General features: G+C 49.6%; 1 protein-coding gene and 1 long non-coding RNA gene across 2 annotated transcripts in view; one reads left to right on the top strand and one right to left on the bottom strand.

Moving 5' to 3' along the window:
- The window catches only part of Klf9 (Kruppel-like factor 9), a 31254-nt gene extending 11199 nt beyond the window's left edge, over positions 1–20055 (bottom strand). Inside the window, exon 1 of the mRNA XM_005388555.2 lies at positions 18226–20055. Within this exon, the coding sequence (XP_005388612.1) occupies positions 18226–18730 (505 nt within the window). The 5' untranslated portion in view covers positions 18731–20055. The remainder of the gene's footprint in view (positions 1–18225) is intronic.
- Positions 20056–23814: 3759 nt separating this feature from the next.
- LOC102028568 overlaps positions 23815–27504 on the top strand; it is a 212481-nt gene continuing 208791 nt past the window's right edge. The window contains exon 1 of the long non-coding RNA XR_001234784.1: positions 23815–23988. This is a non-coding gene — a long non-coding RNA (uncharacterized LOC102028568). The remainder of the gene's footprint in view (positions 23989–27504) is intronic.

The raw sequence follows: 27504 nt of genomic DNA, 5'->3' as shown, positions 1-27504 counted from the left end.
CTCTGGCCTGGGCCCGGAGGCCTCCTTGTCAGTAGCGCCTCCTTTATGCCTCCTTTCCCCATCTTCTCTTCCTCATATCCAGGGAAAAGAAAAAGCTAAATCTGAAAAAGCTCTAAGCATAAGTGAGGCAGGAAGGTTAAAAATACAAAATCAAAAGCTCCCATTGCTTTTAGCAGAGTAAACTACCCTGTAAAAAACAAATCTAAGGAATTAGGTCTCCTTTGCAGAAGAGAATTTTAAAAGTGTCAATTAAGAAGCACAGCTGCCCACAGATGTACAAAATCAAGGCAGCTTCTTGAGGAAAAATAAAGATTTAACTACAAAACTGCAACTAGGTTTCCAGGAATAAAAGGATAATTTGATATCAGAGACTTATATTGACATTATTCCTCACTTTAACATGCTAATAACACACACATGCACACACACACATGCTTATACCTCTGCCTTGACAGATGCAAAATAGTATTTGATAAAATTCAACATCTATCCCTAGTAAAGATTTTAAGAAAACAGAAGAATAACCAGAGGTGGTAACACACACCTATAGTCCCAGCATCCAGGAGGCTGAGGCAGGAGGAGAGCTTCACCGGGCATGGTGGCTCATGCCTGTAATCCCAGCACTCGGGAGGCTGAGGCAGGAGGACTGCTGTAAGTTCAAGGCCAGCCTGGGCTACAAAAGGAGTTCAAGCCCAGCCTGAACTACATAGTGAGACCCTGTCTCAAAAAAAAAAAAAAAAAAAAAAAAAAAAGGAGGAGAGCTTCAAGTTCAAAGCCAGCCTAGGTTACATAATGAGTTCAAGGCCAGCCAGACCTTGTCTCAAAAACAAACAAGAGGAAGAATTCCTTAACAAGATAAAAAAATAACAGGTCTGAAACCTTTCCTCAGCTGGGTCAATAGTAAAATAAAGAGAGTGATCCTATAAAAGTCAAACCCAAAGCACAGACACCCAAAACTACTACAACTGAAAACTGTCCAGAAATGGTAGTCAGTGTAATTAGACAGCAAAATAAGAAGTAAATGCTAAGCAGAAGATATATAAGATAAATAACAGACAAAGCCTGTATAAGTTAAAAGCACATTCACTGGTGAAAACATACAAAACAGCAATGGTTTTCTACAAGCTAAAAACCACCACCAGCTAGGATACGGCTGAGGATGAAAGTGTAGCACCTTCAGGAAGAGAACCTTAAAATCTTGACATAAAGAAAACGAAGAAATGGAACACTCCCCATACTCTTGGATGGCAGGACTCAACAGTGTGAATGTTCTGTGCAAGTCTGTCTATGAAATTAATGCACAATAGGAATTTCTTCTCCTTCAACTTGACAAAATTATTTCTGAAGTTCATTTGGAATAAACATGCTCAACTTGCCAAGAAAATTTTGCAAAATAACAAAAAATAAATGAGCACTTGCAATGCCAGTTTTGAAAGTGTATTTATTAGGGGCCAAGGATATAGCTCAGCGGCATAAGTACCTGCCTGGCAAGTGCAAGGTCCTGAGTTCGATTCCTGGTACCCCCCTCAAAAGAAAGCATTAATTAGTCCAGCATGGTGGTGCATGTCTGTAATCCCAGCAATAGGGAGGCTGAGGCAGAGGATCACTGTGAATTCGAACTACATAGCAAGACCCTGAACTACATAGCAAGACCCTGTCTCAAAAATAAAAATTAAAAATTAAATGTCTTATTAAAGCTTATAATAAGATTGTGATACCAGCACATGAAAAGACAAACTGGTGGAATACAGAAGTCTGAATATAAACTTAAGAATCTATAGGGATTTAATATATAGTAAATGGTGTATTTCAAATCAACAAAGCAAAAAATGTTAAATTCCATAAATGATGAGACATCAGGTTAAAGAAATTAAATCTGGATCCATCTCTACCTTATACTTTTCACTTAAACTAATTCCAAATGGCTATATATGTAAATGTAAAAAATAAAACCACATAGGTAAATATTTTTAGAATCTTTCTATCCTGGAATGGAAACTTTCTAAACATGAAATCAAAGCCAAAATCCTATTTGAAGGACAGTTTTGAATATATAAAAATGTTAAACTTCTACATGACAAAAATATATATACAAGAAAAAATTAAGAACCAAAATTATGAATATAAGAAATTGAACATATAATAAAAGAATAAATTCTATACTACAAAAAGGATACTTTCTAATTAAATTAATAATCCAATTTTACAAAAGGATGGAAGTAAACAGTTTATAAGAAACACTAATGAGCCAGGCATGGTGGCACACACCTGTAATCTCAACACTCGGGAGGCTGAGGCAGGAGGATCATTGCAAGTTTGAGACCAGCCTGGGCTACAAAGTGAGCTCCAGGCCAGCCTGAACTGCATAGCGAGACCCTGTCTCAAAAAAACAAAAAAGAAAAAGTAACACTAATGAAGCCAGGTGTAATCCCAGCATTGGGGAGGCTGAGGCAGAAAGAATGCAGTTTGAGCTCAGTCTGCTCAGTTAAGTGACTTAGTGAAAGCCTGTCTCAAAACACAAAACAAAAAGGTCTAGGGATGTTGCTCAGTGCAAAAGCCCTGGGTTCCATCCCCAGTACCACAAAAACGGAATAGTAAAGGAAAGCAAAGACTAATGACCCAGAGAAAAGCCCGGACTACTACATGTAAAACGGAAACAGTAATCATCCACAGGGGAGGGGACAGAGGCACTTCTACTTGCTGTAAATTCTCCCTGTATTTCTTGACTTTTTAAAAACCAGTACAAATTTCTTTGATGAGACTGTGTTTAAAAATTGTGTTAATCTTTTTAAAAAATGTTCCTGAAAACAGCAGCGCATCTGCTTTTAAACTGTCCCACAAATGGGAGCCTCAGTCCACTGAGATCACAGGGCCCTCCGGAGGGGTCCAAGCTCCAAGCCAAGGGGAAGAGCCACTCTGCTTCCTTCTCAAATTGTTAGAAAGTAAAAATCCTGAACGTACATCTGCTCTCTCACTCCTACACCTCTCCTCTCCTGCTTTTCCCGCATGTGGGAGGGAAAGGGCCCTCAGGAGAGCAGACAGAACGCTTCCTTCCGCGCGGAGACAGCACTGCCGGGAGTGGCAGGGTGGCCCCAAGGGGGACCATTTTTATACGGTGCAGGAAGAGGGAGAAGATCATAAACAGGGGCAAAGATCAGAGTCCAAGAAAGGATCCTCGCCAAGGAGACTGTTGGCGTGCTCGACCCACACAGGGCTACCCAGACCCCGGGTCTCAGGTGCCCCGTGGTCCAGGACCATCTGGTCTTTGTCCCCGCCAGAAAGATCGGGCACTTGCAGTCACAAAACATGAATGGTCGCTTTTCTTCCATCTTCCTCTACCTTCATGTGCAGAGCCACCAACACGTGTGACAAAAGAGGCATGAGACCATCCCTGCACGCATCTCCTGCAGAAATCATTTCAGTTAGAACTGGACTCAAAGATCAAGCAATCAGCCAGGCATGTTGGCGCATGCCTGTAGCCCTAGCACTCAGGAGGCTGAGGCAGGGGGGCTGCCCTGAGTCTGAGGCCAGCCTGAACTACATAGTAAGACCCTGTCTCAAAAATAACAAAAAAAATTTAAGAAATCAAAAGCCTCCTGTTTGCCAGAAATACTGTTCCACCCGTAGACATTCTGGATGAATCAAATGCTTGCTGGGCTTTGAGAGACTCATCCTGCCTGAACGCCATGCCACCCCATCACCACTTGCTCCCAACCTCTCACTGAATCCTTGTGATTTGGATGCCCTAAAGTTACTATAGAGCTTGGATGTGAGATTTTACTGCCTGGTCCTGGTATGGGTGTGTGCGTGTGGAAAGGTTCTGAAATGGGAAGTGTGTGTGCGCCTGTCACCCCTGTAGGCACACTTTGTCATTCAAGCCCTGTGGTGGCTAGGAAGCAAGCCTATCTGCCTATCACTCACCTGCACAACCCCAGCCTCACGGATCTGTGAGAAAGCCCCTGCAGGCCTGGTGGACTTCAAACACAAAATGATGGACAAGACATTGGACCCCTTAGATTCTCAGTCCAGCAAGAGCAATGTCTGATGATGTCTTAGTCCTGTGATAGTCCCCCTCCTACCTGTCTCAAAAACTCTGAAGGCAGTACAGAGGCAAAATCTGGACTCTAAATGTACATTGTTTAACACAATGAATGTCTGCCTCTTGAATACTTTGATAAAAGACAATTAAATCAGACTCACAGGATTAGAATGGGACAATGCTATGGCTTGTATCTAGATGTCCCTACCAAAGCACAATGCACTTGCTCCTAGGTGGGGCTTTTCAGAGGTGGATGGATCGTGGGTGTGTGAATATGGATTAGGGTGTGTGTGATACTGGGATTAAGGGTGTGGATAATGGAAGCCCCATCCCAGTGTGGGTAGCACCAACCAAAAGGCTGGTAAGCCTGGGTGGGATAAAAGGGACAGAAAGAAGGCAGGCCTGCTGTCTGTGCCTTCCTACTTGTCTTTCGAGGGACTGTTCCTCCCCTGCGACGCCCCTCTGCCGTGCCACCCTGCCTTGGAGCCGGCCGACTATGAACTAAACTTCTACAAACTGTGAGCTGAAATAAGCCTCTCCTCCTGTAACCTGTGGGTGCTGGGTATTTTGTCTCAGCAAGGGGAAAGGAGCTAAGACGCAATCTTAGCGATCCTCTAACCACACTGCTAGTTCTTTGAAGACCCATTCCAGGCCCAGGTTAGCTCACCCCAAAGTCAGCGTGTGTCTGCCTCTGCCCAGTTCTTTGTGGGAGAAATAACAGATGATCCAGCAGCCACTAACACCTGAACAGGACATAATGCTTTGTGGCTGAGCTATCCTGAGATTAGATTCTTTTCATCTTTGCATTTTGGGTGATTTCTAGGGCCCCTGAATTCAAACTGGTCATGTTTCAGAAGGAGCTTAGTTAAAGGGCAGGTGATTTGCCTAAGGACACCTTGTGTGACAGTGTGTGACCAGATTAAAACTGGCTTCCAAATGCCTTCTTCCGTTTTGTGCACAAAAGGACACAATATGTGAAAAAAGAGCCAAGCCTTGAACTAAAAGCAGGGGAAACCTTTCACAGTGTGTTTTTCTAATCCTTGCACTCCCCGGCCCTTCCTTCCATATGCACTGCCTCAGGGAGGTCAGACACAGTTTATGACAAATCAGGTGCCGCCCTACAAGTTTTAGGTTTCAAAATAGCATTTTAGAAATGTGAAGTCCTTCAGTTTATACCCTTGCTTTGCCAGAGCTCCTTACCAAGACCTGAGGGGTAGAAAAAGAGATTGTGTTTGAAGTCCAGATGGCCCCTGGCTTATAATGATGGTTCTTAGATTTGCCTTTACAATGGCGTGAAGCAAAAACCGTATTTTGAATCCGTTACATTTCCTGGGCTAGCAATATTTAGTAGAATTCTCTCTCTTGGTGCTGGGCCAAGATCACCACGGGAAACAACTGATATTCTTCAGTGCGCTGTGTGGCTAAGGTAGGCTGTTTGATAGGTGTATTACACGCATTTCAGTTTACATCAACTTCTGTTTATTAGTATGTAATCTCAGTAAATAGAGGAGCACCCGTACAGACAGAGAGGTTTTTATGTACTGCCTGGAGCTCTTTACACTCCTGTTGCAGACTGGCATGGGAAATCTGTTGCCTGACTTGCCCACAACATGCCTAGATCTTCTCTAACCCCCTCTGAGAAAGTCCCCACATACACATTCCACCCAACTGGCTGGAAGGAATCATGATCCAGGGAATGCCTTGATCATTTCCAGCCTTCCACATGTAGGACTATGTATTTCTGAGCCTAAAGCCATGCTGTTGGGAGAATACCACAGGAGGAGGACTGAACGACAGAGCTCAGAATCTAACGCACAGAGCCGCTGGGCTTCTTGAAGCCCTCTCCAGCAGAGGCTGCCACCATGCAATGCTGGGGACACAAGCAGGGGCGTGACAGCCAGTGAAGACCACCAAGGTCAACGGCTGGCACACCACATGGATGCCCCTTTCAGGAAGCCAAGACAGCAGTAAGCTTCTTATCCTACAACAGGTCACTTCCGGGAGACAGGCAGGGGACCCCAAGTCCAAGCAAGTACTCTGATTTTACAAACTTTTATAAAAAATAAAACTTACTGGAGAAGGGACTGAGAGGCCCTGAACTGCCAAGATAAACTATTTCCCCCACAGCAGAAATGGAGAGACTGGGTCTAATTAGCAGGAGCCCACCCTGCCTGGCTGTGCAGGTGTAAGGAGCCCAAGATAAGTGAGGCTTCTCCAGCAAGCATTTGCAGCTTTGCCCCCTGGGCTCTGCACACTGTTGGTACCAGTGTACAGCTGATCATAAATCCTACCCACATGCCATGGGCCACTATCCAACAGTTTTTCAAACTTTAACCTGTCGATGTCTGGAACAGAGTGAACTATTAATTCTGACGGTTTGGTATTTTTCACCAAAGGCCTCTAAGAGGTACAAGTCTGGCCAGTGGCATAGGTCTGTGTCTTAGGTATTTTTCTTGTTCCTAAGACAAAATACCCAATAGCCCAAGATAAGGAGAAAAAATTTATTTAGCTCACAGTTTGTAGAAGTTTCAGTCCATAACTGGCTGGCTCCAAGGAAGCGGGGCACAGCAGACAGGCATCTCGGAGGAGAAACAGTTCATGGTGGGCAGAAGGCATCAGAGCAAGCAAGGGAACCAACAACAGACTCTAGCAGTTTCTTTCTGCCCTTTCTTATATTCTATCTAGGCTGGATTAGGGCAGTGCCAAACCAATCAGGGGACTAATTTAGTAACCATACACTTTAGATTCAGTCACCTCTGAAAAAGTCCCATGTATGACCACATGAGGCTCTGGATGCAAGTCACAACATCTTATAATCCCAACTACTGGGGAGGCTGAGGCAGAAAGATCATAGGTTTGAGATCTGCACAGGTAACTTAACAAGATCCTACCTCAAAATAAAAAATAAAAAGGGCTGGGGATGCAGCTCAGTCCTGGTACATTTGCCTAACATACAGAAGGTCCTGGGTTTAATTCTAGTACTGCCCAAAACAAAACAAAGAAAGTGCAGGTCTGAGCAGTCCGAGTGTCATGAAGCAGCCCCGTGGCTCCCCCTGGGATCTGAGGGACAGCCCTCCTCGGGCAGGCGTTCCCGGCAGTATTTCGTGGGGGCACACAGGAGCTGAGAAAAGATGACTCTTGCTGGGAACCCCTGGCTCACAAGGGGAGCGGGCCTCTGCAGCTGGATGTGATTTGCAGCACAGAAGACTGGAAGCCAGCTGTTTGGCTCTCGTTCTTAGCTGTATTTAAAAACTGCAGTGCTTTAAAACTACAGTAGAATTACGGATGCCCAGGGATTTAAGTCACTTTTATGTGTTTTTGTAAATTTAAAGAAAAAAATTTTAAGTTTTTTCCTTTTTTCTTTTTTTTGTGATCGAGGGGGAATAGAGGCACCAGGCTGGGTTTGAACCTGTGATCCTGCTGCCTCAGCCTCCCAGAGTGGTGGGACTGGAGGCGTGTGCCACCACACCTAGCTGTCTTATTTTTAAACTCTACTTGTTCCTCCCACCCAGGGAGATTTGGTGAGCCCTGCGCACCCTGAATAGACATCTGTCAGGGGGAACCGCAACAGAAGCAGTTCACCATTGTAGGGAGCGGGTCTCTATTCACATACAGGCTAATAAATGCTCACAGGAACACGGCTGACTTCTCTGAGCATCACAATAGACCGTCTGGAGGTAGATCAGTGGGGCTTGTGAGTACGCGTGAGTATTCGTGACCCGTCAAAATCTATTTTATGCAAAGACCCTTCTGACCATGTACTTATGGCATTTTAGGTTGAACTACGGAGATTAAAGAAAAAAAATGTTCTGTTTGCCTCCCATTTTGTCAACTGCTCTTTGGAACATGCTGCTTACAGCTCTAACTGAGCTGATCCAGGGAAAGTGCTAGTTTTGCCTGCCACACGATTATTCCCAGTAGCATACCCTGAATTCCCTTTTGCAACTGCTCCTTCCCCACTCTGTGCTCCATGTTACTTCCAGAGATGTCCCCTCATCTCCAGACACAAGAAGCTGGATGCAACCCAGTCGCGCCCCAAGTGATGGGTTTCAGGGAGGAGCACACAATTCCAGCTCAGCCATGAAGCGTACAGCCTGGGACTCCTGCTGGAGCCCTGGGAGCGGGCAAGTCTTTCCACAGGGCTGGCTGAATTGGCAGGACCGAGGCTGGCCATTCAGAGACAGCAGCACCGAGAGATAGCTTGCCCAGGAAGGAAGCCAGACCAAAGACAACAAGGGTGAGCCACAGAGAAAGAGCAGACAGGGAGCACCTGCACCCAGCAGTGCTGCAACTGGAGCTATCCCAGGTGTGTCTGTAACGTGAGCCCGTAAACTTGTCTTGTTTATTAAGCCAGCCCAAGTTTGGATTCTGTTGCTTACAACTCAATGCCTTGACAAATACAGCTATGGGTCCAAAACTGTTTTTTTCAGCTGGAGAGGAAGTAGCTTTTGGGTAACTATGGAAAATATGGCGTAAGTGTGGTCAAGAGTCTGAGATTTCTGCTGATTCTATTAACCAAGTTTCATAAAAAGCAGCATAAGCCAGAGCCAGAACAACATAAGAGTGGACATCGGGAGACAGGAGGCTTTGGGGCCAAATCCAGGAGCACCATGTAAAATGTGGTGTCTTCCCAAGGGCTTAGCAGCCATTCATGCATAACTTCAAGTGCCTAGCAGCGGATTAAGAAAATTCCAGCATAACCTGGGACGAGGTAACTAACTAGTTTGGTTCTTCCTATTATGACTAGCAGCAGCTTGCTATCTTATAGGAATGTAAACTGTTTAGCTTGGAAGCTGGCAGATGATACATGTTTGACATTATTTTTATTCACAAAACTCCAGACGCTTGCTACCATCATTTAGTACCGCTTTTCCCATTTAATAGTCACTATTACTTGTTTTTTTTTTTTTTTTTCCCGGTACCGGGAATCGAACTCATGACCTCGAGCTTGCCAGGCAGGCGCTGTGCTGCTGAGCTAAATCCCCAGCCCCAGTCACTATTACTTAAATGAATGAGATGCTGGGTTCATCAGAAAGTCCAAACAAAAACTCTAAGAATTACAAGTTATTTATTCATTTATTGTTGGGTTTTTTAAGACAGGGTCTTCCTATGTAGTTAGGATGGCCTTGAACTCACAGCTGGCCTCAAACACAGGGACTGTCCTGTCTCAGCATCCTGAGTGTTGGATTGCAGGTGTGTGCCACCATGCCCAGCTATTTATTTTTAATTGTAATAACATTCAGTTAAGTGGCATACGCATGTTAAATGCTTAAAATATTTCTTCTGAATCTGAGTTAACCCTCATAACAACTTCATGAACACACAGTTACTAATTCCATTTTACAGATGAGGAAAGCGAGGCTCGGAGAGGTAAGTTTTGCCTGAGTTCTTATTAAACAGTGGCAGAGGCAGGATTCAAACCCATTTCTGAGAATTCCTAAACCTGTGCTCTGATCACTCTACTACCGCCTGTGAGCTGAGGCGAAGGCCTCTTGGGAGGCCTCTCACGTTTAAGTGTTTTGACCCTGGCTCAGGCACAAGCAGGCCAAGCCCTATACTCTGACCACTGTCTCATCAGAGCCGGCTTCCTGGAGGAGGCACATATGACTTCTCTCCCACCCTGCTTCTCTGGGCAAAAACTGATCTGCAAGATTCCTCCGGCCAGGCATGGTGGTACATGCCTATAATCCCAGCACTCGGGAGGCTGAGGCAGGAGGATCATTGCAAGTTTGAGACCAGCCTGGGCTACAAAGTGAGCCAGCCTGAACTGCCAGCATGAACTGCATCACACAACCCTGTCTAAAAAAAAAAGAAAAAAAAGATTCTTCCTGTTCTAAAGTGTCTACCATCCTCAGGCAGCCTTATGGGGGTCTGCTCTTTGCCCACCCACAGGTCCCAGGCTGAAGCATCAGGTCCTGCCAGAGGCACTCACTTTCACCAGGACGTAGGCTCAGCTCGAAAAATGTTGCAGAGCAAAAAACACCACATCCATTTCAAAATAATGTATGCACGTTTCAGGAAAGGAAAAATAATAAATGTCTGGAAGCCAATGGCCACCACTTTGAGCACCTCTTGTGGAGCCCAAAGGTAACTTGTATTACTCTCATGGTGTCTCAAGAAATTTAACATTAAACATATTCATACAACTTTTTCTTTTCCTGAAGTGTGTATTCATGGGGGGTGGGGGGTTTTAATTAACCTCCTCACTTCTTTTAAAAGGTTCAATCTGGTCACTCAGAGTTTTGGGTTTTTTTGTGTGTCAGAAATCGAACTCAGGACCTGGCACTTGCCAGGCAGGCACTTGTGCTGCTGAGCTATATCTCTAGCTCCTGGTCAGTCAGGGTTGAACTCCATTCTCCTGTTCAAATTTATGATCATTTTCAATGTTGTTAATAAAACGAAGCGGCTGGGGATGTAGCTCAGTGGTAGAGCACTTGCCTAGCATGCACAAGGCCCTGGACTCCATCCCTACCAATGCAAAAAAGTAAATACGTGTTTAAAAATAAATTCAAACCGGGCATGGTGGCACACGCCTATAATCCCAGCACTCGGGAGGCTGAGGCAGGAGGATCACTGTGAGTTTGAGACCAGCCTTAAGACTGCATAGCGAGACACTGTCTCAAAAAGAGAAAAAAATAAATAAATAAAAATAAAAATAAATTCAAGAGTCTGACAGTTCTGGCCTCCAACAGTGAGCAAACTGGTTCTTGCAGCTCTAAAACCTTTAGATTTCCGGTCCAGATTCTCACTTCGCACGGGAGGATTCCAAAGTCCAGCCTGCCCATGACAAAGCAAGAAGAAAAGGGAGCCTGCAGGCACACCCCGTACACGGTGAAACACAGGGAAATGAACGCCTTGGGAGACCCTGCAGACAGAAAAATGGAGGCATCCCACCGCGGGAGGAGAGATGCATTCTCATGAATAATAACGTTAGTCCTAGTATTTACTGTGGGGACTGCTCGTGGCTGGAACAAGACAAATGTTTACTCTTGGTCTGAGCACCAAAAAGGTATTAAAAGTTTCAGGAGGATTCCAGGAAGACAGGAGCAGGAGTGTCCCGCAGCTCTGCCTTGGGCTGGCCCTGCGAGTGCCGCTTGCATAGCAAAAGAGCACAGGCCACTGGGGGACTCGACCTCTGCCCTCGCACTCGGCTCATTCCGCTCAGCGGTCCTCTAAGCCCAGAGTGAAAAAGGTTAACCACGGATGGAGAGCACAAGGAAAAGGATTCAAAAGGAAGCACTTCTGAACACCCACAGAACCAGCTCACAGGCTTCAGCATTTGCTGCTGCAAAACCCTCCAGGGAACCCGGTCCCCTCCTGGGCTGCGGCAGGAAACAGCTCTGGGAGCTCAGACAGACCCAGAGGCACAGGCGAGCGAAGGCAGATAGGTGGCTTCTGGACCCTGGCAACGGGCTTCCAAGCGCTCCGAGCCCCGGAAATGTCCTGATGCGACATCCTCTTCTCTAAAAGACAGCGGGTACCTGCTTTTTTACAGATAAAATGGTGGATGAGATGACCTCTCAAGGTCACCTCCAACCTCCAATTCCTCTTCTTTTGATCACCCAGAGCTCTGAGGTGGGCCTAGGCCTGTGACTAACTTCCAGCAAAAGCAGGACAGACGGACAGCCAGGACTGCTCCAAGATCACTGATAGAGGATCGCTCCTTTCCCTGTCTGACCATCTGCGGAGTTTCCATCCCTCCTCCTCCTTCCTTTTGCCCCCGCTCCTTTTCACGTGTGCCACATAGGAACAGGAAGTGCCTTTGGGCCAGTTACTGGGCACCAGTGTATGCTCTTCAGTGGGCGCTGGGCTCCGTTAGGGAAAGAGGGGAGGGTGGCTGTGGGGAGGCTCCTAGCAGTGCAGGCGGCGCCTGATGCAAGCTTTTTCCCCAAGGCTGAGAACAGCCGCAGGGAGAGGGGGAAATGGGAAAGATCTGAAAGTCAAGACCAACCAACACAACAAAGCTGTTTTTGTTTTTTTTCCCTTTTAAATCGAGACTGCTCATGATCATAAGACACTGAGAAATCAAACTGACGGGGCTTCCATGCCCAGCTGTTTCGGGGGCTCCCGAAAGACCGAGTACTAGGAAATCATCCACCCACTCTTCTTCTCAATGAACTTATTTGGGAAGACCATTGTCAGCCACTCTTCCAGTGTGTCAGAGGATGCTTCTCCCTGGGAAGTTTAATCTGGGAATTTCCCACAGACAGAGCAGCATGACTAGTTCTTGGGATACACGTCAGCAACCGGGAGAAGAATGTAAACCCGACCTGCATGTTCACAGGGCGACAGTCCCTTCCCTCGGGTTATCTCCTTGTGTCCGAAGGTAATGGGGTAACCCCATCCGCACAGCACTGTTTATTCCGGAACCTCCCTCCCCTCCCTGGGCCCCACTTACACCCTTTCCTCTCTTCTCACCGCCCACAGAGGATCTGCGAGGAAAACCCAGGGGAGCTGCGCCTGTACTCTGTGAGATCTGACCCCTCTTGGCTTGCTGTAGTGGCAGAGTCATCCCGCCAACCTCACAGAAGCTCCTCTGAGGCCACCCTGCCTGGTCATTGCTAGGACAGACAGACGGAGGATGGCAGGGGACAAACAAGAAATGAGGAGGAGGATCAGCAACTGGTCCTTCCCTGCTTCCCCTCCTGGGACCAGAAGTAAGGGCGTTACCGCCCTCCACTCTGAGGGAGTGACTTCAGCAGTGATGTCAGCCAGGCTGGAGCATCTTTTCCTGGGTCTGAGGGAGTCTTTGCCTCCTATCTGAAACCCTAAGCACACCCTTAGGAACCTTGCAAACCTTGACCACTGTCCTCGTCCTCTCAGCGGAAGCCACTTGCCTGTAGCCCTCAGCTCCCTCTCCCACACAGAGGGTTTCCTCTCCAGGGCAGGGTACTTGAGTGTCCCCGACATTCCTGAGGGGCCAAGTGAGGTTTCCCAGGGGAAAAACAGTGGTGCGGCTGAGGGTGAAAACAAAACTGAGCTGTAAGGGACCCAGTCCATAAAGCCCTGCAACAGTCTGCGGTATCAAAATGTTGCGAAGGCTGGGTGTGGTGGTGCACGCCTGTAATCCCAGCACTCGAGAGGCTGAGGCAGGAGGATCATTGCAAGTTTGAGACCAGCCTGGGCTACAAAGTAAGCTCAAGGCCAGCCTGAACTGCATAGTGAGACCCTGTCTCAAAAACACACATACACACATGTCACACACGGGGAGTAACAATTATGGTATGAAAAAAAAAAGTCTCATCTTGGAGGCATGATGAGGAAAAAAAGTAGAGAAACAGTGACCCCTGTGAGTCCTTTTCAAGCTCGGGTATAAACACATCTCAGTGAAACCTGTCAGGTGAAGAAACGACATTCCACAGCATCTCCGGGAAGCCCTCAGGGAAGAATGCCCAGGGAGAGCCCCTCAGGAAGAGAAGAGCAAATGGTCAGGACTGGGCAGGTGCCATTTGTGACCTGTTGAGGTCTCTTTGCGCAGGGCCTGGGGTGAAAGCAAGACCTTGCTCTGTCCTCAAGCCCAGCTTCCTGGTGTGGTGGTGGGTCCCGTACACCCTGTCACTGGGACTCTTGCACCAGAGCTCCCTCTCAAACCACAGAAAAGAATCCAGAGGCGCTGAGCAACCTGGTGCCACAGAAGTCAAGTTTTCAAGCTCGCCAATGACTGATATTCCTTAGACGGGTGGGAAAAATGTTTTTCTGGAGAGAAAGGCACTTTCTGCTGGGAAGGCTATGCTGGTCCCTTCCTCCAGGTATATCCCAGGAGAATGTTTAAACAGGATAAGGAGAAACGGAAGCAGGCACTTGAGGTCTTCCCAGCTCTTGTTCCTGGTTTTACATGAGCTTTTTGTTTTATTAAAACAAAAATTTTTATATGATTTTCTAAACTGGTGATGGTGGCACACATCTGTAATCCCAGCACTCTGGGAGGCTGAGGCAGGAGGACTGACAGTTCAAGTCAAGGCTGGGAAAATTAGTGATTCTCCAAGACCCTGTCTCAAAATTTAAAAAAAGGGAGCCAGGCATGGTGACACATGCCTGTAATCCCAGCACTCAGGAGGCTGAGGCAGGAGGACTGTCACAAGTTAGAGGCCAATCTGGGCTACATAGTGAGTCCAAGGCCAACCTGAACTACATAGTGAGACTCTGTCTTAAAAACCCAATAATAACTAAAAAATTAATAAATGCTTGGGGATGTAGTTCAGTATAAAGAACCTGGATTAAATCCTTGGATTAAGAATTTGGATTAAAAAATTCTATGGAACTTTGATGGCTGGGATTGGGGGTTTCTTTTCTTTTTTTTCTTTTTTCTTTTTTTTTTGGTACCAGGAAGTGAACTCGGGACCTTGTACTTGCCAAGAAACCCCGGCCCCTGATTTGGGGTTTCTTAATTTCAGAATCCTGTAACCAGTGTCATCAAGGGAAACTAACTGTTACCACTTGGGGACAGCTGACTTTAAGATTCTCCAAAGAGAGTAACATAAAATACCCTTAGGAATGAAAATACTTAGGTATGAGAACAAGGCCTAAATTTTTATCATTGAGCTATCAACCTAGCATGACTACATTAGCCTGTTCTAATGATTCTCTGGAACTCAGATGCAGTTGTTTTCCTCCCCCAAGGACATTCCCCTCCCCTTTTTTTGGGACTTTGGAGACAGGGTCTCACGACATAATCCAGGCTGGCCTTGAATTCACAGCAAGATTGTCTTGCCTCAGCCTCCCAAGTGCTGGAATTACAGACATGTGCTTCTACACCTAGCAGGACGCACCCTCTCACCTTCGACCCCAAATACTTAGGATCAATTTAATGTCACTTACACTTTCATCCCCAGCCCTTTTAAAAAGGTTTTAGGACAAGATCTATCTAAATTTCCAAGGCCAGGATTTGAAACTTGTGATCTTCCTGCCTCAGCCTCCCCAGTGCTAGATTATAGGTATGTGTCACTGTACCCAGATGCCTTGATGTTTTCATGGAAAGCACTCAAGTAGATCTGTTGATGTGAAACAATACACTATAGTGTGTCCAGAAAGTCTGGGAACAGGGAAAAGATTGTATTTGCTGTAGCTTTTTTCCCCTTTAGGAAATAAACAATGGATCTACTGTTTGAACTGTACTGACGTATTACTTAAATAAAATTGAACATATTATTTGAAAATGTGAACGGATACACTGCTTAAAAGTAAGATGATCTTAGCCAGGTGTGGTGGTACGTGCCTATAATCCCAACATTCAGGAGGCTGAGACAGGAGCAGTAAAGTCTTCAGGGCACCTTGGCGATTTATCATAATAAAAAGGGCAGATGCCGGGTGTGGTGGTGGTGCATCTTGTGATCCCAGCACTTGGGAGGCTGAGGCAGAAGGATTGCTCCAAATTCAAGGCCAGCCTGAACTACGTAAAGACCTTGTCTCAAAAAAACCCATAAATAAACAAACAAACAAACAGGCAGGCAGGGAGTGTAGCTCAGTGGTGGAGCATCTTCCTAGGATATATGAAGTGGGCCTGGCCCAATTTCCAGCACAGCAAAAAAAAAAGAAAAAAAAAAAAAAAAAGTCCAAATCAATTGCAGGTAGACAGGAATTCTGGCCCAGTATTGCCAGATCTTTTGATTTTTCCACAGAAGCCAGCAATCTGGATTTGAATCCTGACTTTTAGAAGCCCTTTTTGGCCAAACCAAACAAACCTGCACAGCTTTTCAGTGGCAAGGTTCCCATGTGCAAACCCCAGGGTCACTTTGTTAGGATCTCACAACTAAGAAACAAAGGACAGAATCTGGCACAGTGGGCCTCAACTTCCTCTTTCCTCTCCGGGCGCAATGGAAAGAACTGCCCGGAATCAGACGAAAATGTGTTGAAATGATTCAACCTCCCAGGCTGCCGGCCTGTGGCAGTGGCAGCTGCATGAGGCTCTGCAAGGAACCAACCAGGAGCACTTCCCAAGGGAAGGTTAGACAGTACTGAGCAAGGGGGTGTGGCTGGGATTTTAGCTCTTAAAACAATTCGCAGCACGCAGACATTCCACATGCTATCTCTGGCCACCTTGTGGGTTTAACAACCAGCAGAAAGAAAACCAGGAAGCTCCTTACCCCACCCTAAGGTGAATCTAACTGGACGCTGTTATCTGGAACTTCCAAAAGCACGAAACCTCCTGCCAGTCTCTAAAGAATCCTTAGCACACACACCCCCTCTGGCAAGAGAATGCTTTCTGGCAACATTTACCAGAAAAGATGGGGGTTTGGGAGGACCATGCACTGGGAGGAAAGAGGTCCCTGCATTTATCACATCTCTCCTTTCAGAAGACTGACTGCAGCATTTAAAATGGGATGGACAGTTCACTTCCTTCTCCACTCCGGACTGGGGAAAAGGTCCTCCTGAAACAGCTGAGCCAACTTGCTGTATTGAGAATTAAAGAGCAGCACGCATGCACGCACACATAAGCAGCCATTTCTATAAACGCCGAGAAAAGCACTCAGCCAAATGGCCCAGAATGCTGGAAATCCTGTTCGGGAGTCAGGCAGGCTTGGTAGCTAGCTCAGAGGCACTGCAGGCCTCCCCAGCTGCAGAACTGGGCAGCTCCCCTGAAGGAGAAAATGCCTTTGCTCAAGGTGGCAGTGGGTGTCAAAGGGAACAGCCCAACTCCGGGAACATGGCTGACAGGGCCAGGCCCGCCCAACAGCTGTTGGTGAGTAACACCCTCAGCTCCTGTCCCCCGCTTCACCCCCAGAGCCACGCTAAAGGTCACATCCCCAACACAGGCCTTCCCCCAGCCTCACAGATACACACTTTCAAAGGTGCTGGTGGATGGAGCACTAGATGCCGACCCCACACCGAACCTGATTTTGCTCCTGAATTTCCTCACGGAGGAAATTCAGATTTACTGCGGTGCCAGCAGCCACCCCCACAAGAAATCACTTTCCAAGGGAAATAAAACATGAGGCAGTCACACAGCCTTTTAAAAAGCAAAGCAAAACCAAAGCTAAAATCCTAGTATCATTCTGAAACCAAAGGCCCAACGGTCTTCTCTAAGTATCAAACCTTGACACACACACACAAAACGACAGTACCTTCTTAAAGGTCTCCAACAACCTAAAAGCAGGCTGTCAGAGGACAGAGGGAAAGAACGTTATCAGAAGGCCAGGGCCCCTGCATCAGAGAAGCAGTTATAAAAGGACCTTTCTAAAGACAGACAGCATGGCTCAGTGTGAATGTTTTCCAACTTTTTATGTGCACAGAACTGGCTGACCGAGGTCCCTGCTAGGCTGCAAAACCCACTTTACACGCAGAAGTCTTTCCAGCCACAGTCATCTGTCCAGCTCCGCGGCTCGCCCTCCCTGGGAGTGATTCGACCTCGACCTCCAGCCTCCAGAACTGCCCAACATCATTACAGAACCTTGACCTCCAGGCAAGGATCACAGCTCCACAGCAACCGCCATCTAAAGGTGGAGGGTGCGACCTCAGTCCCTCGGGGGCGGGGTACGCGTGGGGGTGGGGTCAGCGCTGAAACCTTGCTCCTTCCGAAGGCTAACTCGCAAAGTTAACCCACCAACCATTACTTGATCAAACTCCCCTGCTGCCTAAAGCAGTGTTATTTTAAACCTCTCAGGGGACTCTTGGCCATTTTTAAAACCACCTTGGCAAGCCCTGAAAGTAGCGGGCATCCAGCTAAGTGACTCCTTAGTCATCCCTAAAAGGCTCCATAGAAAGTGCACTTCCAGCACCCCCCAACACACACACACACACACACACACACACACACACACACACACACACCCGGTTTCGACCACTTCGCTGCAACCCCACAAGGGAATGAAATAAAAGATGCGCCATCTGACTTCCCCGCTGCCACCGTCTTCCCAGGTGGGGTGGCCCCGGGGTGGCGAGTGCAGAGTCCCGGGGGCGGGGCGCGCCGGGGAGGGAGAGAGGGGCGGGCCCGCTCCCAGCCGAGCCACCGCACAGCACTCGCTCCGCTCGCCGGTTTAAGGCTCTCGGCGGCTTCTGGAGGCTGGGGACAATTAAGGAGACTAAGCTTCCCGCCTCTGCACGGTTAAAACACCGCCAAGCCGTAAACCGCACAGTCTCCAAATGTTTGCGCTCTCTAGGCCCAGCGCCTCGTCCTGAGCGCCCAGGCACGCTGCCCGGCCAAAGGTTAACTAACCCCGGAGCGCGGGGGAGAGGGCGACGCCGCTAACCTGTATGCACTCTGTAATGGGCTTTGAGATGGGAGGATTTTCCATAGACTTTCCCACAGCCACTGTAGGGGCACTTGTGCCTCTTTTCGGAGGCGTGTTTCCCCTTCGCAGCCACTCCAGGGTGGAGGAGGGAGAGCGGGCTGGGCGCGCCGCCAGGATCCTGTCTCTCCTCCGGGCTGTGGGAAGGACTCGACCCAGATTCGGTGGTCACGTCGCTGTCGGATCCCATATCCTCATCGGGACTCTCCAGACTGTCGCTGCACACCGAGGGGGTCTGGATGGGTCGGTACTTGTTCAGGTCCAACAAGCTCTTGGCGATGGTGACCAGCGTGCAGTAATCCTTCCAGGTGTCCCCCGGGTCACCGTGTTCCTTGGTCACCTCGCGCTCAGGTAGTCGCAGTCGCTCGGCGTCCGGAGCGCTCCCATGCTCCGGCACCGCAGCGCGGTTCGAAATGGAAACCAGACACTGGGCAGCCACGAAGTCCATGTAGGCGGCCGCGGACATGGTGCGACGACAGCAGCCCCGGCGGCGCGGCCAAACTTGGCGGTGGCTGCGGAGGTTGGGGAGGCTGGGCTCGCCCTGCCCTGGCTTCGGACGAAGAGCGCGGCGCGGCGCGGCGCGGCGGCCAAGGGGGCGGGGGCGCGGGCGCTTCCGACTCGCAGGAGCGCCGAGGCGACCTCAGCCCCTCATCTTTACGTAACCGGCAGCGCCTCCGCACGCAGCATCCACAGCCCTGGGCTCCGCCGCGCAGCCTCTTGCCGCCGCCCCTGCCCGGTGCCTGGCGCGATCCCCCCGACTGACCGACGCGCCTGCCCTTCGGAGCCGGCTCCCTTGGAAAGATGCCACACGTGGCGATCGCAAGTTTATTCGACTGAAAACGCCCCCGAGGCGCGGCGAGAGGAAACTGCAAGAGAGGAACACGCCCTCGGCCGCCTCTCCGTCAAGCCGAAGCCCCAGCACCTTCACCCGACCACCTCCACGCGGGTGGCGAGAGCCGCGCCGTGCGCCAGGTCTAGGAGACACTTTTCCCCCAGTCCGCGGGCGGCTTCTGAGCGCCTGGTCCGGCCGGTCCGCACCGTTCCGGCATTCTCTTGCTCAGTAACAATTTCGCAGAATCCCATCACGTCACAATCCAAACCCCCTCCAATTGGCCAGTGGGGAGGGTGATTCAACTCTGTTTACTTTCTCCCCCTGCCAGTCAGAGCGGCCTTTCGGTGGAGAGGTGCGTCTAGAACTAGAGGCGTGCGGCCAATCCGACTGTTCCATTCCGCTGCCTCGTGCTACCCCTCCAGCCTCGAACGCAGACATTTAAAAGGGTAACAGCTGGGAGGCCGGGAAGGGGCAGCTGCTCCTCCTCTGGGAGCGCCGCTCGCTCCGATCGCCGGTCCGCGGCTCCTGGCTTCTGGCTGCGGTTCCTGCTCGCGGAGCTTCGGGACACATCTCCCCTAGTCAGTTGCGCTGGGTCCTATGACAAAAGACAACTTCGGCTTGGCTTTTCCAGTCTGCAAACGGTTAAGTGACTTCCTGCAAACGCTACAGTCCCAGCAACCAGCCTTCCAATCAAAAGTAAGTTGGTTGATGTCACTGGCATTGGCTCAGCCAATCAGGAGGACGTTTCGAAAGCAAGCGCTCCACACACACTTGTAAGCGCGCAGAGCTGTATTGAAACTGGACGCATCTTTGTATTTTGTGTTTTTGGTAGTAAAGTTGAGAGATGGGTGGGAGCACAAAGGTGATGAGTAAACGCAGTGGGAATCTATACTCCCCCCCACAAAAAAGCCTCAATATAGCAGGACAACTTGTTCAATAATAAACACACAAATGAGAAAGCATCAGTTGGTTTTCTGGTTTTGTCTTTTGGGACGCAGGATACTTTTAAGTAGAAAAATTCTTACATCTCATACATTAACTATGACCAACTCATCTTTAAGATTCAGCGCTAACGAAAGTTCTGCCTTTAAAGTGTAGTCTTTATCTAGTAATTCTTACACGGAAACACTCTATCTTTCCCTTTGCAGTATCTGAACTGTTTGACTTTCTCGGTTCAGTTTGTTCTAAGTAAATTAGAATAATTGTAAACCTATTTTAGCCCACCTTCAAATACAGAAAGGAAAAAGTCCCTCATTTGTATAACTTTTCCAAAGAAACATAATTTTCTTTCCAGAGCTCCCCTATCCCTTTGTCATACATGTTTCCTCATTTTACCAGCATAGAGACAAGGACACAGAAAAGTGACTTATCTACCTTTCTAGGTAGGTCATGACAGAACTAAATGGAAACCACAAGTTTCCTGACTTCTGGCTCTGTGTGGTTTACAACTGAGACCTTTGGTTTGGTTTCGTGAAATATTAACTGTGTTCAAAAGATTCTTAAGAACTGGAGCCAGCTGGAGCTCCTTTGCCATTGAATATTGTGCATTACTTGATCAACAAGTAGTGTGGGTCTTCAAGTCTGATTAACTCAGCTTGACTATCTCTGGTTAATGCTGGCGTTGTTTGCCATCTTTCTAGCTGAGAAAAGAATCAAGGGCTAGCCAGGCATAGTGGCACACTCTTGTAATTTCAACACTCAGGAGGCTGAGGCAGGAGGATCCTTGTGAGTTTGAGGCCAGCCTGGGCTACAAAGTGAGCTCAAGGCCAGCCTGAATTGTAGTGAGACCCTCTGTCAAAAGGAGAAACACACAAAAAAAAAAAAAAAAAAAAAAATCAAGGGCTAGCCTCTATCAGGAGGCATACTGTCAACACAATCAATTAAAAACACATATACTGTCCTGAATGAGACTTACCTGTTTCTTTCTGTGTGATGTGGATTTGATGAAATGGAACCCTGACACTCACCCAGTATGAACCTTCGTTAAGATTTGTGAAAGTTACAGCAGGTTCTTAGTCTCTAAGGGAGGGTCTTAAGTTAACCCAATTTGAAAGTTAGGGTAGCTGGGTGTGGTGACCCACCCCTGCAATCCCAGCACTGAGAAGGCTGAGGCAGGAGGATTGCTGTGAGTTCCAGGCCAGCCTGGACTATGTACTGAGTTCAAAGCCAGTCCGAGCTACACAGTGACCCCTTGTCTCAAAAAGCAAATAGAAAAGAGTAGTTTATTTTAATTTTTAAGTTCACCACAACAGGAGACTGCATGGGAAAGGAATGTGTAGGAAGAAAGGCAATCCTGGTCCACAGAGGACATCATCCCATCGCCGTCTTTATCCTATGACCTTTGAGTGCTTACTCTGCCAGGCCCAGTACCAAAGACCCTGCGTGCACACTCAGAGCAACCCTGTGAGGTGAGTAGATCATAACAGGTTAAAGTGAAGCTATCTTGGAATTCTTGCATCCAGCCCCCTTTATTTTAGAAAAGAATTCACTAAAAGCCAGGGGAGTTTGCCTACTTTGGGAATGTCCTGAGCGAAACTCTGTCTAGGATATGTGATCACTTAGAAACTGTGCCTTTGCTTGCCTTGGTAAGGCCCAGCACAAATACCAATGGGACTTCTCCGGGGTCCCTATGATAATGATGGCCGACAGAGCCACCCACATTTTTTTTTTTTTTTTTGTCTTCCTGGAACTAAGGATTAAACCCAGGGTCTTCATACTAGGCTACATCCTGAGCCTTTTAAGAAAAAAAATTGTTTTGGTCTGGGCGTGGCGGCACAGGTAATCCCAGTATTTAGGAGGCTGAGGTGGGAGAATGTCTGCAAGTTCTAGGCCAGCCTGGGCTATACAGTGAGTTCAAGGCCATTTTGGAGTAGTGAGACCCTGCCTAGTAAATAAATAAATAATTTAAAAATAAGCTATATTATTTTTATTGTAAATTATTTTGAGATGGTGTCTCAGTAAGTCACCATATTGCCTAGACCGGACTTTGTTTTTTTTTGTTTGTTTGTTTGTTTTTCTCCAGTACCGGGAATCGAACTCATGACCTTATACTTGCCAGGCAGGCACTGTGCCGCTGAGCTAAATCCCCAGCCCCCCTAGACCGGACTTTGAACTTTTGATCCTCTAGTCTGGGCCTCTCACACTGATGGGATTTAAGGCAAGAGCCACCACACCCAACTGCAGACTTGCATTTTAACTGGCATTGTGCTAGTAAAATAGATGGGTCAGGTCTATAGACAGCCTTAGGAGTAACATCAGCACGAAAACAGATTTATCTACGTGAATTTCTTCTGCACATTGACCAACATAACTGCTGGTTGACTTACAGAACACTGTCCTTTTTCTTTTTCCTGTCACTCATTCTCCAGGTATTTATGCTCTTGACAGCCCGCTAGGCATGGGGAATACAGAAATGAAAAGTGGCTCTGGTTTCCACGACACGTACATGTTAAAAACAAATGACAAGTAATAACTCCTACCTCAGGTTTTTATCTCCTGTGTTCAACACAAGAGACCAATTTATGCTGTTTTGGTAGTTACCCCAATTAAATTTTGGCAAAATATCTCAAATTAATATGAATCATCCCTAATTGAAATGCATAATTTATCAGTAAAGTATACATTTTGCCACGTAATGTAAGAGGTCTGCTTTCTCCTCAAATTAGTCCTTGCTAGTATACATTTCAAATCCACACAAGCCGACGGGGAGGAGCCAGAAAAGTCAGTGCTGTGAGTTTGCCTGCTTTCCTCTCCACATTCTGCCTAAGTGAGCCTTGCTGTATTATCCATGTTCTCAAAACAATGGCTTACGGGCCTGGAGCCAGAACTATCAACCTTGTTTTCTGTGCGTCCTAAAATAATTGCCAGTATCCTCCCCCAAGAAGCGGAACCTACAGTGCGGGTAATCTTTCAGCGTGAGCAGGCCAGGGTGGGGAACTGGCCTGCTGCGGACTGCAATGTTTGCTGTTACCTCAGTCAACCTCTCCCAACATTTCCTTATCTGTGAATTGATGGGATTAGATTAATACATCTCTACAGCCCCCTTCCAAACACCAACTACTTAAGAGATTAAAAAAAAAAAAAATCCTAGGGGAAAAGGCTGGAGCAGGACTTCAGTTCTCTAAATACCACTGCATCTGCTGTGAATCCACAAACTCTGCTCTTATGGTAGTGAAGGTCAGTGTTCCTTAAATCAATATTTAATGAGATAGCAGCACAAATATAAATTTGCCTAAAATCCCTTCTTCCTTCATTTAGTGGTTTTATTTTACTTTCTTCAAACTGGTCGGTAGGAAGGGCCTGGGGACACGAAGGATCAGTTCTTTCCAGGTTCTATTTTCCACCCTGGCGGAAGCTGCATAGATTCCTGGGCCCCTTCCCTGGGGATTTTTATTCAAACTGAGCCCACTGGCAGGATTTCCTCCGCCTTTTAGGGCTGGTCTAATAAACCCCTGGTGCTGAAATTAAAGTACAGGTTGTGGTCTCTCATTGCTGCTGAAGGCCCAGAGGACTTAGGGTAGAGACATATTCTGTAGGTACTGTACCGCGTTCTGCCAGTTTTGGCTAGGCTTGCTCTTTCCTGCTGGGAGGCGTGGACCATGCTGGGCAGAGCTGCCAGGCTCCGGGCGGGAAGGAAGGAGAACAGATGGCCCGCTGGGGGTAGGGGATCACGTGTCAGACCTCACTCTGGGCTGGATCCAGACCTCTCCCTTCTAGGGCCCAGGCGCCCAGCTTCAGCGACTCCACCTGAGTACACAGGATTTACTGGGGGAAAACTTCATTTGAGTGAAAGCAGGGAATCAGGGAAAGTGGTGAATTTAAGGAGCGAGAGGCGAGGGCTGAAGGGATCGGGCCTCTAACAGCGGCGGTATTCCTGGATTTGAAACTGTCAGGTAAAGCCAGACGAGGTGAAAGACCTGGGGCTATCATGAGGTGCGGCCCATTGCGGTTGGTGCGGGAGAGGTGCTCAGTAGGCGTGAAAGCTTGCACAACGCCCTAGTTTACTCTCGCTCCACTTAGCAGCCTTCCGCAGAACTCCAGACCTCTCCTTTGCGGAGCAGAAAGGCCACCCGTTCATGCATATGTAGGAGGATAAGTTTAGCTCCGCAGCCCCCTGCGCTCGGAGCATCCCCGCGTGGCGCTGGGTGAATCACCGCGCTCGGGGGCGGGCGCTGGGCTCCGGCCGCAGACTGGCGGGCGGCGCAGCCACTCGCGGACCGCGCGCCCCGGCCTGGCATCGCCCTTTTAAAAAGTCTTCCGCAGGCAGCCGCCGCCGCAGCAGCCGGAGGAGGCGAGCGAGTTCAACTGAGGACAGCCCCAGTTCTCAGAAATCCCTTCCCTGCTGGAACATGAAGCTCCCTTTACTGCAGTTGAACAAACTGCCCTAGATTGGTGGATGAGGAACCCGCCCCAAACTCGTGCAAGGAGCTCCGGGCGCCCGCGCCCACGTGAGCTAACCTTGAAATTAGCCCCTGCACCTGGGCGGGAGCTGGGGGGTGCGGGCGGGCGGGCGGTGATTGTGGGCCCCAGCCCGTGGATAAGCACCCTTCTCGTGCGCGTGCCGCCCTCGCCACCCTGTTTCATAACCATAGCGTGGTTGCATTAAAAAAAAAAAATCTTTCGGGCAGGAGGGGCGAGCGGCGTGTGGGGGCGAGGGCACCTTTCACGCCCCCCCCCCCAGGAAGAGGAAAGCCTGCCCTACGATCCCCTGGGAACACTGCGGAGTAGGGTGTCGAGATGACATCAGCTTCTAAACATAGCCCGCACCGCACCCCAACTCTGAGCGCCGCGAGCAGGGCGCGGAGGTGGGGGGGGAGGCGGGCGCCGCTGTCCCCGGGCGGGCCGGCCGGGCTGTGCGGGTGGAGATGACTTTGCAGGAATCGCGCTCTCCGCGTTGGCAGACAGATCTTTCCCGCGATGGCCCGGCCGCGGGGCTGGGAAACATTCCTGCCATTCCGCACCCCCCGCCCCACGTGCACTTGCACGTAGCCCTTGGATCCAAAGTGTCTTTATTAGTAAATCGGCCCGGGCCCCGCCGCGACGCCCAAGTTCGGTCCGCAGCGGGCGCCCCGCAGCCCCGCGCCCGCCTGGGGCTGAGCCGGCGAGGGTCGAGGCGGCCCTCCCCGTGAGTCAGAGGGCTGTTTCCTGCGGTTGTTGTGGAACAGTTTGTCCTTTTTACCCACCCCCTCCGCCCCGTCTCCACCCCCTTGGTAAATATAGCGCTCACGTTTCATCATCTCTTTGTCCAACGAGCGCCAGACACCCCGGCCCGCGGCCCCCGCCTCCTCCTCCCGCCTCGCCGTTACCTCGCCTGACCCCGCGCGGGCGGGCGGGCTGCAGTCGGCCCGCGGCGCTGCACCCCAGCCTTCCCAGCGCAGCCCGCCGCGCCCCGCGCGCCCCCTGCCCCCAAGCCCGCTTCCGCTGCGCACCGTGTCCCCGTCCCGCCCCTCTGCCCGATGTCCTGGGGAGGAGGGTGAGGTGTGTGGAGGTGTTGGGAGGTCGTCACCCCTTCATCCCAGCCCTGGGGTCACGCCACGCCCAGGTCCGTGCCGGGTGTTCCCCGCACCCCCTCCCCCTCCCAAGTGCCAAGGCTGCCCTGTGTTCCCCTCCGGCGCAGGTGACAGGCTGCTGAGACAGTTCTGATTCACCGACAGCTGAGCGGGCTCCCGGGACTGGGCGCCTGGGGAGCCGCCTCCCACTCCCGCAGCCGGGGCGTGGGCTGGAGGGTCGGGAAGGGAGCGGAGTGGGTGACAGCCGGGAAGCGCGTGTTTGCTCTGCGCTCTCTCCCTCCCACTCCCAGTTGCATTTCCACACATACAGCTTCCCACGGGGGACCGGAGGCGGCTGGTGTTCTCTGAACGCAGGGAACTGGCTCTCTCTGTGGTCTCCTGTTTACTTCCCTCCTCCTCTCCCCCTGTCCTCGCCTCTCCACCCCATCACCCCCGGCTGCCTCCTGCGGAGCAGCTGGGAAACCTGCCGCAAAACACTGCAGTCATGGGACTTCCTGGACCCGAGCTGTGCCCCAGGCTTGCCCTGTCCTGCCCTGCCCTGCCTTGCCCTGGGGCCGCTTGGGGCGAGCCTAGGGCCGGGAAAGGCAGGCTCCCGGGGCTCCCTGCATCCTTTGCTCTTTTCCCCGCAGCCGGTCCTCGCACGGATACCTTCCTCTGGGGGCCCTGCCTGCCTGCGTTTTTTGGCCAGGATTCTGGGCCTCCCTGCTGTGTGGCCACCTGTCCAGGGAGAGGTGGTGAGACAGCTGACAGTGTGTCAGGGTTCTGCATCCAGGAAGCTGCAGAGCTGGCTTCTTTGCCACTACACACTTCCTGTTCGTGGTGGGTGCCTCCAGTTCCCTGCTGACCCAGGCTTTTTGGCAGTCCCCCCAGACCTGCTCCCCGGGACACACCCTTTCCTTATGGAGTCTGACAAAACCCTCCTTTTCAAAGCTTTGCTCCCAGCAGGGAAGAATTCAGCCTCTCCCCACCGAAGCTGAATGAACAAAGGATGCCAGGGAGGCTGGGAGGGTTCCAGCTTGGGGTGCTGCCTGCCTGAAGTTCACCCCATTTAAAAACCACCTCTTCACCACCTCCTTCTGCTCCACTGCCATGGTTACCGGCTCCCGGTCCTTTTGCAGCACTTATGTTGCCCAGAGGCAGAAACAAACAAGGCCATTTTAAGTGTTCTGTTGAATATCCAAACCCTGCCTGGGTATTAGGGTAGTGGTGAGTGGGAATAAAAGTTCTGACTGTTCCCTGTTTCCCTCTAGCCCCAGGACCCTGAAAAAATCTCTTACAATGGATGGCTGCTCCGCCACCAGAAGAGGCAAGGATAGAAAGACCAGAGAGTAGTTTTCAGAACAAGCATGATTTCTCAAGTTAGTGGCAGTCTCCCTACCCCTTCCAGCTTTCAGCTCCCAGCTGATCTGAAGGACCAGCCATCAGATGATGCCACCCCCTCTTGTGACTGTCATCTGCGGCTCTGTGCCCTCCTCGTCGTTCTGCTGGTTCCAACACCTGACTCAGCCCCCACCCCGCCCCGCTGCTGTTCACAGTTTTGGTGAGCTTGGCATCCTGGGAGATCAGTGACCCTTGTGCCTGAAGGACAACTCTCCCCCTCCACCCTACTGTCATACGGGTTGCCTAGACCTTTTCGTGATCAAATGACAGTGCCAGCTCTGAACTCTTCATTTCTAGCTCCTACTTGCAGGCCAGCACCTTTTTCTTTTCCAGCTTATTTGCTCTAATAACCGCCTGTGAGCAATTCCTTGACCCTATTTTGACCTCCAGTCTCCGCAGCATTCATCCTTGTCCTTTTACATTCTTCTTACTCAGTTTAAATGTCATGGTCTGTCGCTGCGTCCTTTCTTCGCACACATCCCTCACGTGCTGGTTCCACCAGTTTAGCGCTCTGGCCAG

This window comes from Chinchilla lanigera, unplaced genomic scaffold, assembly GCF_000276665.1.
Source record: "Chinchilla lanigera isolate Chin_1 unplaced genomic scaffold, ChiLan1.0 scaffold00033, whole genome shotgun sequence".
Lineage (NCBI taxonomy): Eukaryota > Metazoa > Chordata > Mammalia > Rodentia > Chinchillidae > Chinchilla > Chinchilla lanigera.
The sequence above is the reverse complement of the archived record's forward strand: the minus strand, read 5'-3'. Positions and strand labels throughout refer to the sequence as shown.